Source organism: Cervus elaphus, chromosome 33 (assembly GCF_910594005.1).
Source record: "Cervus elaphus chromosome 33, mCerEla1.1, whole genome shotgun sequence".
Lineage (NCBI taxonomy): Eukaryota > Metazoa > Chordata > Mammalia > Artiodactyla > Cervidae > Cervus > Cervus elaphus.
Window position 1 is genome coordinate 3,646,811 of NC_057847.1, and position 13,938 is coordinate 3,660,748.

The 13,938-nt window shown below is 38.7% G+C and overlaps 1 protein-coding gene across 1 annotated transcript in view; it reads left to right on the forward strand.

The window, feature by feature from the left end:
* ARHGEF4 (Rho guanine nucleotide exchange factor 4) overlaps positions 1 to 13,938 on the forward strand; it is a 296,891-nt gene that overhangs the window by 173,922 nt on the left and 109,031 nt on the right. Inside the window, 1 exon segment of the mRNA XM_043894094.1 lies at positions 4,963 to 5,089. Coding sequence (XP_043750029.1) covers positions 4,963 to 5,089 — 127 coding nt within the window.

Below are 13,938 nucleotides of genomic sequence, written 5' to 3' on the forward strand. Positions count from 1 at the left end.
CAAGGATTGAACCCAAACTCCCTGTGTGGGGAACACAGAGTCTTAGCCACTGGACCACTAGGAAAGTTCCCTCTTTTTCTTAATGAGCCTGGCTAAAGGCTTATCAATTTTGTTTATCTTTTTAAAAAACCAGCTCTTGCTTTCATTAGTTTTTTCTATTATGGGTTTTTTTTTTTTTATCTCTACTCTGATCTTTTTTATTTCCATCCTTCTGCTGATTTTGGGTTTTGTTTGTTCTTATATTTCTAATTCCTTTACATGGTAGGTTTGGTTATCTATTTGAGATTTCTCTTGTTTCTTGAGGTAAGGCTGTATTGATATAAACTTCCCTCTTGGGAACAGCTTTTGCTGCTTCCCATACACTTTGGAAAGTTGTGTTTTTAATTTTCATTTGTCTCAGGGTGTTCTCTGATTTCCTCTTTAATTTTTCTTGGTTGACTTATTGGGGTTTTAGTACCATGTTGTTTAGTCTCTACATATTTGCATTTTTTCCATTTTTCTTCCTGTAATAGGTTTCTAGTTTCATACCACTGTGATCTGAAAAGATACTTGGTATAATTTATGTCCTCTAAATGCGTTGAGACTTGTTTTGTGGACCAGCATGAGAAAATTCCATGTGCATGTGAAAAGCATGTGCTCTTGAATGGAATGTCCTATAGATATCTATTAAGTCCAATTGATCTAATGTGTTATTTAATGTCATTGTTTCCTTACTGATTTTCTGTTTGATGATGTGTCCATTGGTGTGAGGTGTTAAAGTCTCCTACTATTATTGTATTACTGTCCATTTGTTTCCTTTATGTCTGTTATACAAGACACTGCTATTAACTGTATTTGCCATGCTGCACCTTACATGACTTATTTTATAACTGGAAGCTTGTATCTTTTGGCTCCCTCATCCAGTTTGCCTACCACCTACTCCCTGCCTTTGGCAAGTACACCAGTCTATTTTGTCTCTATTAGCTTGACTTTTCTTTTTTAAGATTTCACATATTCAATACAAGTAAGATCATACATTCTTTTTCTTTCTCGTCTCACCTATTTCACTTTGCATAATGCACTCAAGGTCCACCCATGTAAAATTTTAATTTTAGCTATTGTCTTTTTCATGTCTAATGTTTCCATTGTATTCTATTTTGTATCTATTTTTGTGCTATTATTTTCAATTCATTTCAGAGTGTTCACATGCACTTCTTAGAGCACAGTTATATGAGCTTCTTTAAAATCTTTTACAATTCCAACACTGTGTCCTCTTGGTGCTGGGATTTGTTGATTGAGTTTCTCTTATAAGTTATTGAGATTTTCATAGTTCTCTGTGTATCAAATAATTCTGGGTTGTATCTTAAACATTTGGAATATTACATTATGAGCCTTAGTTTCTATGAAGAATAATAATTAAGTTTTTCAGGTAACTGATCCAGTTTAGGGTAGAAGTTCTTACTGGCCTTTAGGAGCTATATTTCTTATGTCAGTTAAAATTTTCAAGGTGTTTTCAGTGTTATTTTGATAATGTGGATCACTCTGCGGCTAGTCTGAGACTTATAAAATGGTCTACTCCATAATTTTGTTCAAAAATTTTGGTTCTCAGTGATTTTAGTATTCTGTTTAGGGTTTCAGTTCAGTTCAGTTCAGTCACTCAGTCGTGTCCAACTCTTTGTGACCCCATGAATTGCAGCACGCCAGGCCTCCCTGTCCATCATAAACTCCCAGAGTTTACTCAAACTCATGCCCATTGAGTCGGTGATGCCATCCAGCCATCTCATCCTCTGTCGTCCCCTTCTCCTCCTGCCCCCAATCCCTCCCAGCATCAGGTCTTTTCCAATGAGTCAACTCTTTGCATAGGTGGCCAAAGTATTGGAGTTTCAGCTTCAGCATCAGTCCTTCCAATGAACACCCAGGACTTATCTCCTTCAGGATGGACTGGTTGGATCTCCCTGCAGTCCAAGAGACTCTCAAGAGTCTTCTCCAACACTACAGTTCAAAAGCATCAATTTTTTGGTGCTCAGCTTTCTTCACAGTCCAACTCTCACATCCATACATGACCACTGGAAAAACCATAGCCTTGACCAGACATACCTTTGTTGGCAAAGTAATGTCTCTGCTTTTAAATATGCTATCTAGGTTGGTCATAACTTTCCTTACAAGGAGTAAGCGTCTTTTAATTTCATGGCTGCAATCACCATCTGCAGTGATTTTGGAGCCCCAAAAATAAAGTCTGACACTGTTTCCACTGTCTCCCCATCTATTTCCCATGAGGTGATGGGACCAGATGCCATGATCTTAGTTTTCTGAATGTTAAGCTTTAAGCCAACTTTTTCACTCTCTTTCACTTTCATCAAGAGGCTTTTTAGTTCCTCTTCGCTTTCTGCCATAAGGGTGGTGTCATCTGCATATATGAGGTTATTGATATTTCTCCCGGCAATCTTGATTCCAGCTTGTGCTTCTTCCAGCCCAGCATTTCTCATGATGTACTCTGCATGTAAGTGAAATAAGCAGGGTGACAATATACAGCCTTGACGTACTCCTTTTCCTATTTGGAACCAGTCTGTTGTTCCATGTCCAGTTCTAACTGTTGCTTCCTGACCTGCATACAGGTTTCTCAAGAGGCAGGTCAGGTGGTCTGGTATTCCCATCTCTTTCAGAATTTTCCACAATTTATTGTGATCCACACAGTCGAAGGCTTTGGCATAGTCAGTAAAGCAGAAATCGATGTTATTCTGGAACTCTTTTGCTTTTTCGATGATCCAGTTGATATTGGCAATTTGACCTCTGGTTCCTCTGCCTTTTCTAAAACCAGCTTGAACATCTGGAAGTTCTCGGTTCACGTATTGCTGAAGCCTGGCTTGGAAAATTTTAAACATTACTTTACTAGAGTGTGAGATGAGTGCAATTGTGCGGTAGTTTGAGCATTCTTTGGGATTGCCTTTCTTAGGGATTGGAATGAAAACGGACCTTTTCCAGTCCTATGGCCACTCTGAGTTTTCCAAATTTGCTGGCATATTGAGTGCAACACTTTCACAGCATCATCTTTCAGGATTTGAAATAGCTCAACAGGAATTCCATCACATCCACTAGCTTTGTTTGTAGTGATGCTTTCTAAGGCCCACTTGACTTCACATTCCAGGATGTCTGGCTCTAGGTGAGTGATCACCCCTTGTGATTATCTGGGTCATGAAGATCTTTTTTGTACAGTTCTTCTGGTTATTCTTGCCACCTCTTCTTAATATATTCTGCTTCTGTTAGGTCCATACCATTTCTGTCCTTTATTGAGCCCATTTTTGCAAGAAATGTCCCCTTGGTATCTCTAATTTTCTTGAAGAGATCTCTAGTATTTCCCATTCTGTTGTTTTCCTCTATTTCTTTGCATTGATCGCTGAGGAAGGCTTTCTTATCTCTCCTGGCTATTCTTTGGAACTCTGCTTTCAAATGGGAATATCTTTCCTTTTCTCCTTTGCTTTTAGCTTCTCTTCACAGCTATTTGTAAGGCCTCCTCAGACAACCATTTTGCTTTTTTGCATTTCTTTTCCATGGGGATGGTCTTGATCCCTGTCTCCCGTACAATGTCATGAACCTCCATCCATCCATTGTTAGATCCATACAAGGACAGTTTGGCAGTAAGTCCAGGAGTTCATAAACAACTTTATGGTATCATTTTCTTGATCTTTTTCCTTTCTGTATTCTTCCAGACATGTCTTGGCTTTCAGGAGTCCCCCTTTGCCTAAACTTTTTGCTATAAAGCTAGGCTTTCATTTTCCCACTCTGCCTTATCCTTCCTGTAACTATGTCTGCCTCTGGAGCCAAGTGGCAGGAGGACAGAGAGGGAAAAAAGGAATAGGGCTTCTTCCCACATGCTTTTGGGGCTACATTTCTCCTGGTCATAAAGAATCCCCTTCCTCAGAGTTTTAGGGGCCTTCCTGGCCATCACTGCCATACATACTGATATAACAGGATTTCCTGGGAGTCTAGGATGGAAGTAAATGATAACATAGAGGAATTGCCCATTTATTCATATCCTCAGGGTCTCTTTCCCCTTTCTTCAGACTAGAGAGGACTTTTTGGAGTACCTTTGGTCCATAGTCAGTCTTAAGCTGCTTTTGAGGTCAAGAACCACAAACAAAAAAAGGTAACTCACAACAGGATTAACATAGTTTCAAATACTGGCTTTGTACTCCAAACCATAAACTATTATTTATTTATAGCCCTTGGGAAACTGACTTATATGTCCTCCCAAGGTTTTTAGTTGCATTCAAAATGAGGAGATGGAATGAAGTATTATACTCCCTAATCCTTGTTTCTGTATTTATGTTTCTATAAATCACTAAGAGAATTTTCTAAGCGCTGTTTGCTTACTTTGTGTGGAATACAAAAGAAAATGGAACATTTATTTGATTAATACTAAAATTTTAAATAAATTTGATAACTTTATAAAGTAGACAAAATCTGCAGGGACCAAGTTTATTTCTGGATAATGGAATGATAAAGAAAGGGACAATATTCTTGTCCTACCAAGCCCCCATGCAACACTGGTCCTTACTGTCTGAAAGGTAGAGCTATGAGGTGTCAGAGACTTCATTGGGTTGCATTTTAATTAAACACTCCTGCAAGAATATAGCTAAAACAATGTCTTGCTTTGGAGAAATGTCAGGCTGTGTGGGCTGACCAGCTGGCATAATTTGGGGTTTGGAGACCTGCTGACAGTCCTCATTTCACATTGTTGAATGACAATCTATTCTGCCATGGTTGCCACATATGGCTGTACAGATTGCAGACTACTGATTCCAAGAGAAACTTTTCTTTTTCACGGATTTTGAAGTGAATGGCACGTCCCGGAGCTGTGTGCATTTTGGCTGCTTGCTCTGCTCACAGCAAAGTCCTGGGCAATTAGGAAAATCAGAATGTGGCAATGACAGCATGTTATCTCTTTTCTTCATTTACTCTCTGCCTCTTTTCCTTTTCTCCCAGTGTTGGAGGAAGATGATCATTGCCTCTCCAGAGTCTTTGAATCTCCCTGGAAGAAGCCATCCATTCTCGCAGAGTGCCCCAACAGGATTGAACCACATGGGCTGGCCAGAGCCCACACCTGACATTGGTGAGTTACATGACTCTCTCTCTTTTTTTCACACTCCAGTGTCCTGACAAAAAGAACAAGACATGAAATCATGTTGTTGACAGCTGCATTTACTTGTCTGGCAGAAGTAACTTGAGTGTGAGAAATAGATCACTGTCTTTAACACTTTCAATTAGGAAGAGGTTCCTAGTACCCAGATAAAGGAATTCTTGGCTTGAGGGAGATTCCATTATTGAATTCCTAGACCTGGCTCCATTCATTTATTTTGAGCAGAACTACTGACCATCCCTTGACACTTATAATAGAGTATAACTTACAGAAGAAATAATTACAGACAGAGTTATCTAATCCACTGACAAGGCTTGGGTATTTCTCCTTCTCGGGGACAAGGCTCTTGAGTTTTTTGGCAGTCTTTCTGAGTCCTTTTCCCAAGTGAAGTGAAAGTCGCTCAGTCATGTCCAACTCTTTGCAACCCCATGGACTGTAGCCTGCCAGGCTCCTCTGTCCATGGAATTCTCCAGGCAAGAATACTGGAGTGGGTTGCCATGCCCTTCTCCAGGGGATCTTCCCAACCCAGGAATAGAACCCAGGTCTCCTACATTGTTGGCATATTCTTTACCAACTGCCCTTTCCCCAAAAGTGGCAAAAGCATCATATCATCATATCACATATTTGTCCATTAAAGGGCTGATTTTTGTGCCAGAAGGAAACTGGGCCCCAGTGAGAGCCAGGAGTTGGTGATGGACAGGGAGGCCTCGTGTGCTGCAGTCCATGGGGTCGCAAAGAGTCGGACATGACTGAGCAACTGAACTGAACTGAACTGAGAGCCGGGATGCAGCCTCTTCATGTACAACCACCACCATTCCTGAACTGAACCCAGGAACAGCTGGACATGATGAAAATGCCCAAAGCTCTGAGTACAAGGACAGATATTAGATCTCAGGTACAGATAGCATTAGATGGCAACCTTATGGTTTAGAGGCATCCAGCTGACTGAAGGAAGAGGCCAAATATGGTGTGTGCATGCTAAGTCGCTTCAGTCATGTCCGACTCTGTGTGACCCTATGGATGTAGCCCGCCAGGCTCCTCTGTTCATGGGGTTCTCCAGGCAAGAATACTGGAGTGCGTTGCCATGCCCTCTTCCAGGGTATTTTTCTGACACAGGGATCAAACCTGCATCTCTTATGTCTGCTGCATTGGCAGGCAGGTTCTTTACCCACTAGTGCCACCTGGGAAGCCCAAATATGGTGCTTAAAAAGGATAAATAAGAGTAAAAGCCTTAGGCAGGTTTGGAAAAACAAAATGGCTATACATATCAAACATGTACTTTTCTAGACTTGGGGATGGGGACAGGGCAGGTATTCAAGGATGTCTGTAGTTTGATCCTATCAGAGCTAAAACCTGTAGAAAGTCAGTGAGATTTCCAAGTGAGTCCTGATTGTTAGAGCATGTTCTGTGCTGTGCTGATGAGTCTGCTCTGATGCAGACCTGAGACCTGACCTCTGGATCTGACTAAGCGCATACTGGGTGTGGTCCTGCAGGAGCTGGCTACTCAGTTTAGCTACCATGATTGTTTTCCATTACCAAATGTCTGTGCCTATGCTGCATTGTGCTGTGGACTTTTATTCTTCCCCAGATAAGGTTATAATCTCAAATTCACTGTAAGCAAAGTCATGAAAATTGACTTGACAGCTGCTGAAAGAATCCTTAAGTGAAGGGCTGGAAAAAAATATTTCATGCAAACGGAGACCAAAAGAAAGCAGGAGTCGCAATACTCATATCAGATAAAATAGACTTTCAAATAAAGGATGTGAAAAGAGACAAAGAAGGACACTACATAATGATCAAAGGATCAATCAAAGAAGAAGATATAACAATTATCAAAGAAAAAGATAATTCTAACATAAACTCTTCATTAAGTCTTGGAACAGTTTAGAGGCTTATGGAAGGGACAGTAACAGGTAAGCATAGCATTTTTCCTGGGATAATCCTCATTTTGGCTCTTGAAATTAGAACATTTTTACAAATTCATGCTTAATAATCATATTCCTATTATTTTGGGGCCTCATTTGAATTAATTAGCAGATGAATTTATTGCAGAATAAGAGATTTTTAAAAGCTTCAGTGACAAGTCTTACAGCATAGCCATGCCAAGGACACTGCTCTGAAAGTCAGAAGTCAGGGCTCTGGCTTTAGCTGTCTGTCATATAGAGGTGAGAAATTGGGCACACCCCTCCATTTCTCTATCTCATACTTCTTTTTACATAAAAAAGAGTATAAATCCTGTATTCTCCAGATTAATATGAGGGGTAGCTTGGGTCTCTGTAAATATTTAGCTTAGGAAAGCTTTCATTTCTTAAATTATTTCTTCTACTCCAACTTTTCTATTCCAAACTTCTGTGATTTCTTTCTACCCCAGATTCTATCCCTAGAATCTCATTATTTTTATTGTTTTATCCTTTTCCTCTCAGTTCTGAGAGAATATCTCAGTTTTATCTTCAACCTTGTTTTTCTGGTTTACCTCATCTACTGTTCATTGCCTCCATTAATATTTGTGATTCAGTGATGTTTTTAATCTCCAGGCAATCTTTCCAATGTCCTCTTGAAGCTTCTTAAAAACAGAAAGTTGGGAATTTTGTAAAATTTTCTGTTGATGTTTTATAAATCCATTTCCAAGTTCATATGTTTTTCTTTTAACTGGTAACTTTTTTATAGGTGAAATTTCTCTATTTGCTTGTCTTTATAGACATCAGCTTTTCCCCAACAATGGCTAGTTGCCAAGTAGCACTGGTGACACCCTTTCAGAGATTGTTATAGGTTCCTCTTAAAATCCTTCAAGCACAGCTGAAGCAGGAAGTTAAGCTTTCCTATAATGTGTATCACAGGTTCCATCACCCGGAGTGGGGGAGCTTTAAGCAGTCCCAGCGAGATCTTTGCCTCTTTTCAGAACTTAGCTATGTTTCATAGAGTAGTCAAGAATTAGCACGATGTGAGAGCATGCCAGCCTCTGCCCCACAGGCAGGTGCCCAGGATAAAGTCTACTACACCCACTCCTCTCTGAGTGCAATCAGCAGGTCCAGATATGATGCTGTGAGCCCCAACATGATGCATACAGCATCATGTAAAGCCCTCTGCACCCACAGAACATGTGTTGAAAAGACTATTTTCCACTTTGAATGGTCATGGCGCCTGTAGTTGATCATAGATGTTTGGATTTACTCCTGGACTGTCAATTGTATTCCATGATCTATGTCCATTCTTGTACTAGTAACCACACTGTCTTGTTTATATTACTTTGTAGTAATGTTTGAAATCAGGAAGTGGAATCTACTTTCCCCTTCTTTTTCAGGAATGTCTTGGCTCTTTTGAGTCCCTTCCAGTTCCATATGACTTTTAGAATTAGTTCAGTCTCTCAGTCATGTCTGACTCTTTGTGATCCTATGGACTACAGCACTCTAGGCTTCCTGCATTACCAACTCCCAGAGCTTGCTCAAACTCATGTCCATCGAGTTGGTGATGCCATCCAACCATCTCATCCTCTGTCACTCCCCTGTCCTCCCGCCTTCAATCTTTCTGAGCACCAGGGTCTTTTCCAATGAGTCAGTTCTTCATAACAGGTGGCCAACATTTTGGAGTTTCAGCTTTAGCATCAGCCTTTCCAATGAATATTCAGGACTGATTTCCTTTAGGACTGACTGGTTTGATCTCCTTGCAGTCCAAGGGACTCTCAAGATTCTTCTCCAACACCACAGTTCAAAAGCATCAATTCTTTGGGACTCAGCTGTCTTTATGGTCCAACACTCACATCTTTACATGACTACTGGAAAAACCATAGCTTTGACTAGACGGACCTTTGTCAGCAAAATAATGTCTCTGCTTTTTAATATGCTGTCTAGATTGGTCAGAGCTTTTCTTCCAAGGAGTAAGCATCTTTTAATTTCATGGTTGCAGTCACCATCTGCAGTGATTTTGGAGCCCAGGAAAATAGTTTCTCACTGTTTCCAGTGTTTTCTCATCTATTTGCCATGAAGTGATGGGACCAGATGCCATGATCTTAGTTTTTTGAATGTTGACTTTTAAGGCAGCTTTTTCACTCTCCTCTTTCACTTTCATCAAGAGGCTTTTTAGTTCCTCTTCGCTTTCTGCCATAAGGGTAGTGTTATCTGCATATCTGAGGTTATTGATACTTCTCCCGGCAATCTTGATTCCAGCTTGTGCTACATCCAGCCCAGCATTTCTCATAATGTACTCTGCATAGAAGTTAAATAAGCAGTGTGACAGTATACAGCCTTGACGTACTCCTTTCCCAATTTGGAACCAGTCCATTTTTCCATGTCTGGTTCTAACTGTTGCTTCTTGACCTGCATACAGATTTTTCAGGAGGTAGATAAGGTGGTCTGGCATTCCCATCTCTTGAAGAATTTTCCACAGTTTGTTGTAATCCACACAGTCAAAAGCTTTGGTGTAGTCAATAAAGCAGAAATAGGTGTTTTCCTGGAACTCTCTTGCTTTTTCTATGATCCAATGGATGTTGGCAATTTGATCTCTGTTCCTCTGCCTTTTCTAAATCCAGCTTGAACATCTGGAAGTTCTCGATGTTTAGAATCAGGTTATCAATTTCTGCAAAGATATTATTTGGGATTCTGATGAGGATTGCACTGAATCTGCAAATGAGTTTGGGGAGCATTGTCATCTTAACAGTGTTGAGTTTTCTGATCTATGAACATAGGATTTTTTCTCATTTATTTATATCTTTTGTTTCTTTCAATGACAGTGTGTCATTTTCGGAATACAAGTTTGTACTTCCTTTGAAAATTCATTCCTAAGTATTTTATATAATTTTTGATGCTTTGAGAATGAAACTATCTTCTTAATTTCATTTTCAGAACGGTCACTAAAAGTGCATAAAAATACGATTGACTTTTGTATATTGATCTTATATCCTGCAACCTTGCTGAACCTCTTTATTAGTTCTAGATTTTTAATGGATTCCTTAGGATTTTCTACATATAAGATCATGTTATCTATAAGCAGAGACAGTTTTATTTCTTCATTTCCTATCTGAATGGCTTTTTTTCTTGCCTAATTGCCTTGATTAGAACCTGCAGCACAGTACAGTTGAATAAAAGTGGCAAGAATAGATATCCTTGTTTTTTCCTGATTTTAGGGGAAAGCATCCCATCTTCACCCTTAAATAAGATGTTAGCTATAGGTTTTTCATAGATGCCCTTTATTGAGTAAATAAAGTTTCCATATTCCTAGTATGTCAAGTTTTTTATCATGAGATAGTGTTGGATTTTTTTTAAACATTTACCCTTCTGTTGAGATAATCATGCACTTTTTGTTTTTAATTCTGTTGATATGGTATATTACATTAATTTTCAGAGGTTAAACCACCACTGCATTTCTGAGATTAATCTCACTTGGTCAAGACATGTCATTCTCATTATAGTTTGCTGAATTTGGTTTGCTAGTATTTTGTTGAAGATTTTTGTGTCCATATTTATAAAAGATATTGATCTGTAATTTTCTTTTCTTTTAATGTCTTTGGTTTGGACCTCATAAAATAAGTTGAGGAATCTTCCCTCAATCTTCTTTAATAGTTTGTAAAGAACTGGTATTAATTCTTTTTTCAATGTTTGGTAGAATTCAAGGGTGAAGCCACTTGGAGGTGTGGGCTTTTCTTTGTACGCAGTCTTATTACTGGTTCAATCCCTTCATTTGTTATAGAGCTAATCAGATTGTCTATTTTTCTTGAATAAGTTTTGGCATCTTGTGTCTTTTTAGGAATTTGTATATTTCACCTAAGTCATCTAACTGGTTGGTGTACATCAATGTTCATGGTCTTCTTTTATAATTATTTTATTTCTGCAAGGTCAGAAGTTGTATTTTAGTGCTCTGATCTTAGGTAGGTGTATATATGTTTATACTTTTATCTTCTTGATGGATTAACTCTCTTATTGTAATAAAAAGCCCTTCTTTGTCTCCAGCATCTTTTGTTTTAAAGTCTATTTTATCTGATGTCAACAGAGCCACTCCAGCTTAATAAAGCTTCAGATGTATATTAGCTTAATCCATTAAGATAATTAAATATTGTCCTATATAGCTCTACTCCTTTTCTCCTCTTTGTGGAATTATTGTTACACGTATTATATCTATTAATGTTACAAACCCAACAATGCATTGTTAAAATTATTACTCTACCATCTGTCATTATTTTCCTAGCTATTAGAGCTTTGTTCCCACATACCTTCTTTATGCTAATATTAGCAGATATAATCTACATTTATTACATTTCTATTTGTTGTAGGAGGAACAATACTTTAGATACATATTATTTTATACAATCACTTTTTAAATCAGTTAAAGAAAAAAAGGGGAAAAATAACTTATAGTATCTTTTATAAATACATAATTACCTTTACTAGTGCTCTGTTTTTGTTCATGTGCATTTGAATTACCATCGAGGGTAACTTATTTTCAGTCTGAAGAACTTGGGTATTTCTTGTAAGTTTGGTCTCCTAAAACAAGTTTTCTCAGAGTTTACCTGAGAAAGTCTATTTGCATTTGTTTTTGAAAGAACTCTTTGCTGGATATAGAACTTTTGATTGAAAGGCTTTTTTTTTTTTTTTTCTCTTAGTAATTTTATTATTATCGCACTGCCTCTGGCCCTCAGTTTCTGCTGGGAAGTCAGCTGCTAATCTTTCTGGGGTTCCCTTGTAAGTTATATATCATTTTTCTCTTGCTGTTTTCAAGATTTTTCTCCTTGTCTTTTGCTTTCAGCATATTTAGGATGATGTGTCTGTTTGGGGGTGTGTTTCCATTTATCCCACTTAGAATTTTTTGTGCTTCCTAGACACGTTTGTTTTTTGTTTCTCAGTAAATTTTGGAAGCTTTCAACTATTATTTCTTTGAGTTTTTTTTCTCCTTTCTCTCTCTTCTCTTGCTGGTACTCCCATTATCTACTCATGGCTGGGAAAGGAGCACCCTGCCTGGTCCCCACCTTTAAGAAATCCTTCCACCCAACAGTGACAGTGCTAGGGCTAGTCCTTATTTCTCTGAGACTGTGTTCACTTTTTTCACTCTTTTTTCTCTCTGTTCTTCAGTTTGCATAATCTCTATTTATCTCTTCAAGTATGCTACTTCTTTTTTCTGTGATTCAAATCTACTATTGAGACCCTCTGGTGAATTTTTAATTTTAGTTATTGTACTCTTCAACTCTAGAATATCCATTTTCAAAAAATAATTGCTATTTATCTATTGATATTCTCTATTTGCTGCAACATGTGTTTAAAAAACAAATTTCAACTGAGTAAATTTGAAGATCTATTTGCCTTTATTCAATAATTCATAGAAGGGGAAAAAAGTGGAAACAGTGACAGATTTTATTTTCTTGGGCTCCAAAATCACTGTGGACGGTACTGCAGCCATGAAATTAAAAGATGCTTGCTCCTTGGAAGGAAAGCTATGACAAACCTAGACAGCATATTAAAAAGCAGAGACATCGCTTTGCTAACAAAGGCCTCTATAACCAAAACTATGGTTTTTCCACTAGTAACATATAGATGTGAGAACTGAACCATAAAGAAGGCTGAGCCCCAAAGAACCGATGCTTTCAAATTGTGGTGCTGGAGAAGACTCTCAAGAGTCTGTCAGACAGCAAGGTGCTCAAACCAGTCAATCCTAAAGGAAACCAATACTGAAGCTGAAGTTCCAAACTTTGGCCACCTGATGCAAAGAGCCGACTCATTGGAAAAGACCCAGATTCTGGGAAAGATTGAGGGCAGAAGGAGAAGGGGGTGATGGAGGTTTGAGATGGTTGGATGGCATCACCAACTTAATGGACATGAGTTTAAGCAAACTAGGAGATAGTGAAGGATGTGGAAGCCTGGCATGCTGCAGTCCATGGGGTTGGTAAGACCTGGACACACCTTAGCAACCGAACAGCAACAATAATTCATGAGTCAGAATAGCATCCCACCAAACAAGTAGAAAGGAGTTTCTGAGGAACTGGACAAGTTGGAAAGTTTTTATAGGTAGAAAGAGAGTAAGACAAAGAAGTTAAAAGGACAGATTGTTTCAGGCACTCTGTCTATCAGATCTAGTCCCTTAAATCTATTTGTCACTTCCACTGGATAATCATAAGGGGTTTGATTTAGGTAATACCTGCATGGTCTAGTGGTTTTTCCTACTTTCTTCAATATAAGTCTGAATTTGGCAATAAGGAGTTCACGATCTGAGCCACAGTCGGCTCCCGGTCTTGTTTTTGCTGACTGTATAGAGCTTCTCCATCTTCAGCTGCAAAAAGTATAATCAGTCTGATTTTGGTGTTGACCATCTGGTGATGTCCATGTGTAGAGTCTTCTCTAGTATTGCTGGAAGAGGGTGTTTGCTATGACCAGTGCATTCTCTTGGCAAAATTATTAGCATTTCCCCTAGTTCATTTTGTACTCCAAGGCCAAATTTCCCTGTTACTCCAGGTGTTTCTTGACTTCCTACTTTTGCATTCCAGTCCCCTATAATGAAAAGGATGTATTTTTTGGGTGTTAGTTCTAGAAGGTCTTGTACATCTTCATAGAACCATTCAACTTCAGCTTTTTCAGCATTACTGGTTGGGGCATAGACTTGGATCACTGTTATATTGAGTGGTTTGCCTTGCAAATGAACAGAGATCATTCTGCCATTTGTGAGATTGCATCCAAGTACTGCATTTCAGATTCTTTTGTTGACTATGAGGGCTAGTCCATTTCTTCTACAGGATTCTTGCCCACTGGAGTAGATATAATGGTCATCTGAATTAAATTCACCCATTCCAGTCCATTTTAGTTCACTGATTCCTAAAATGTCGATGTCTAAATGTCTAAAGAATT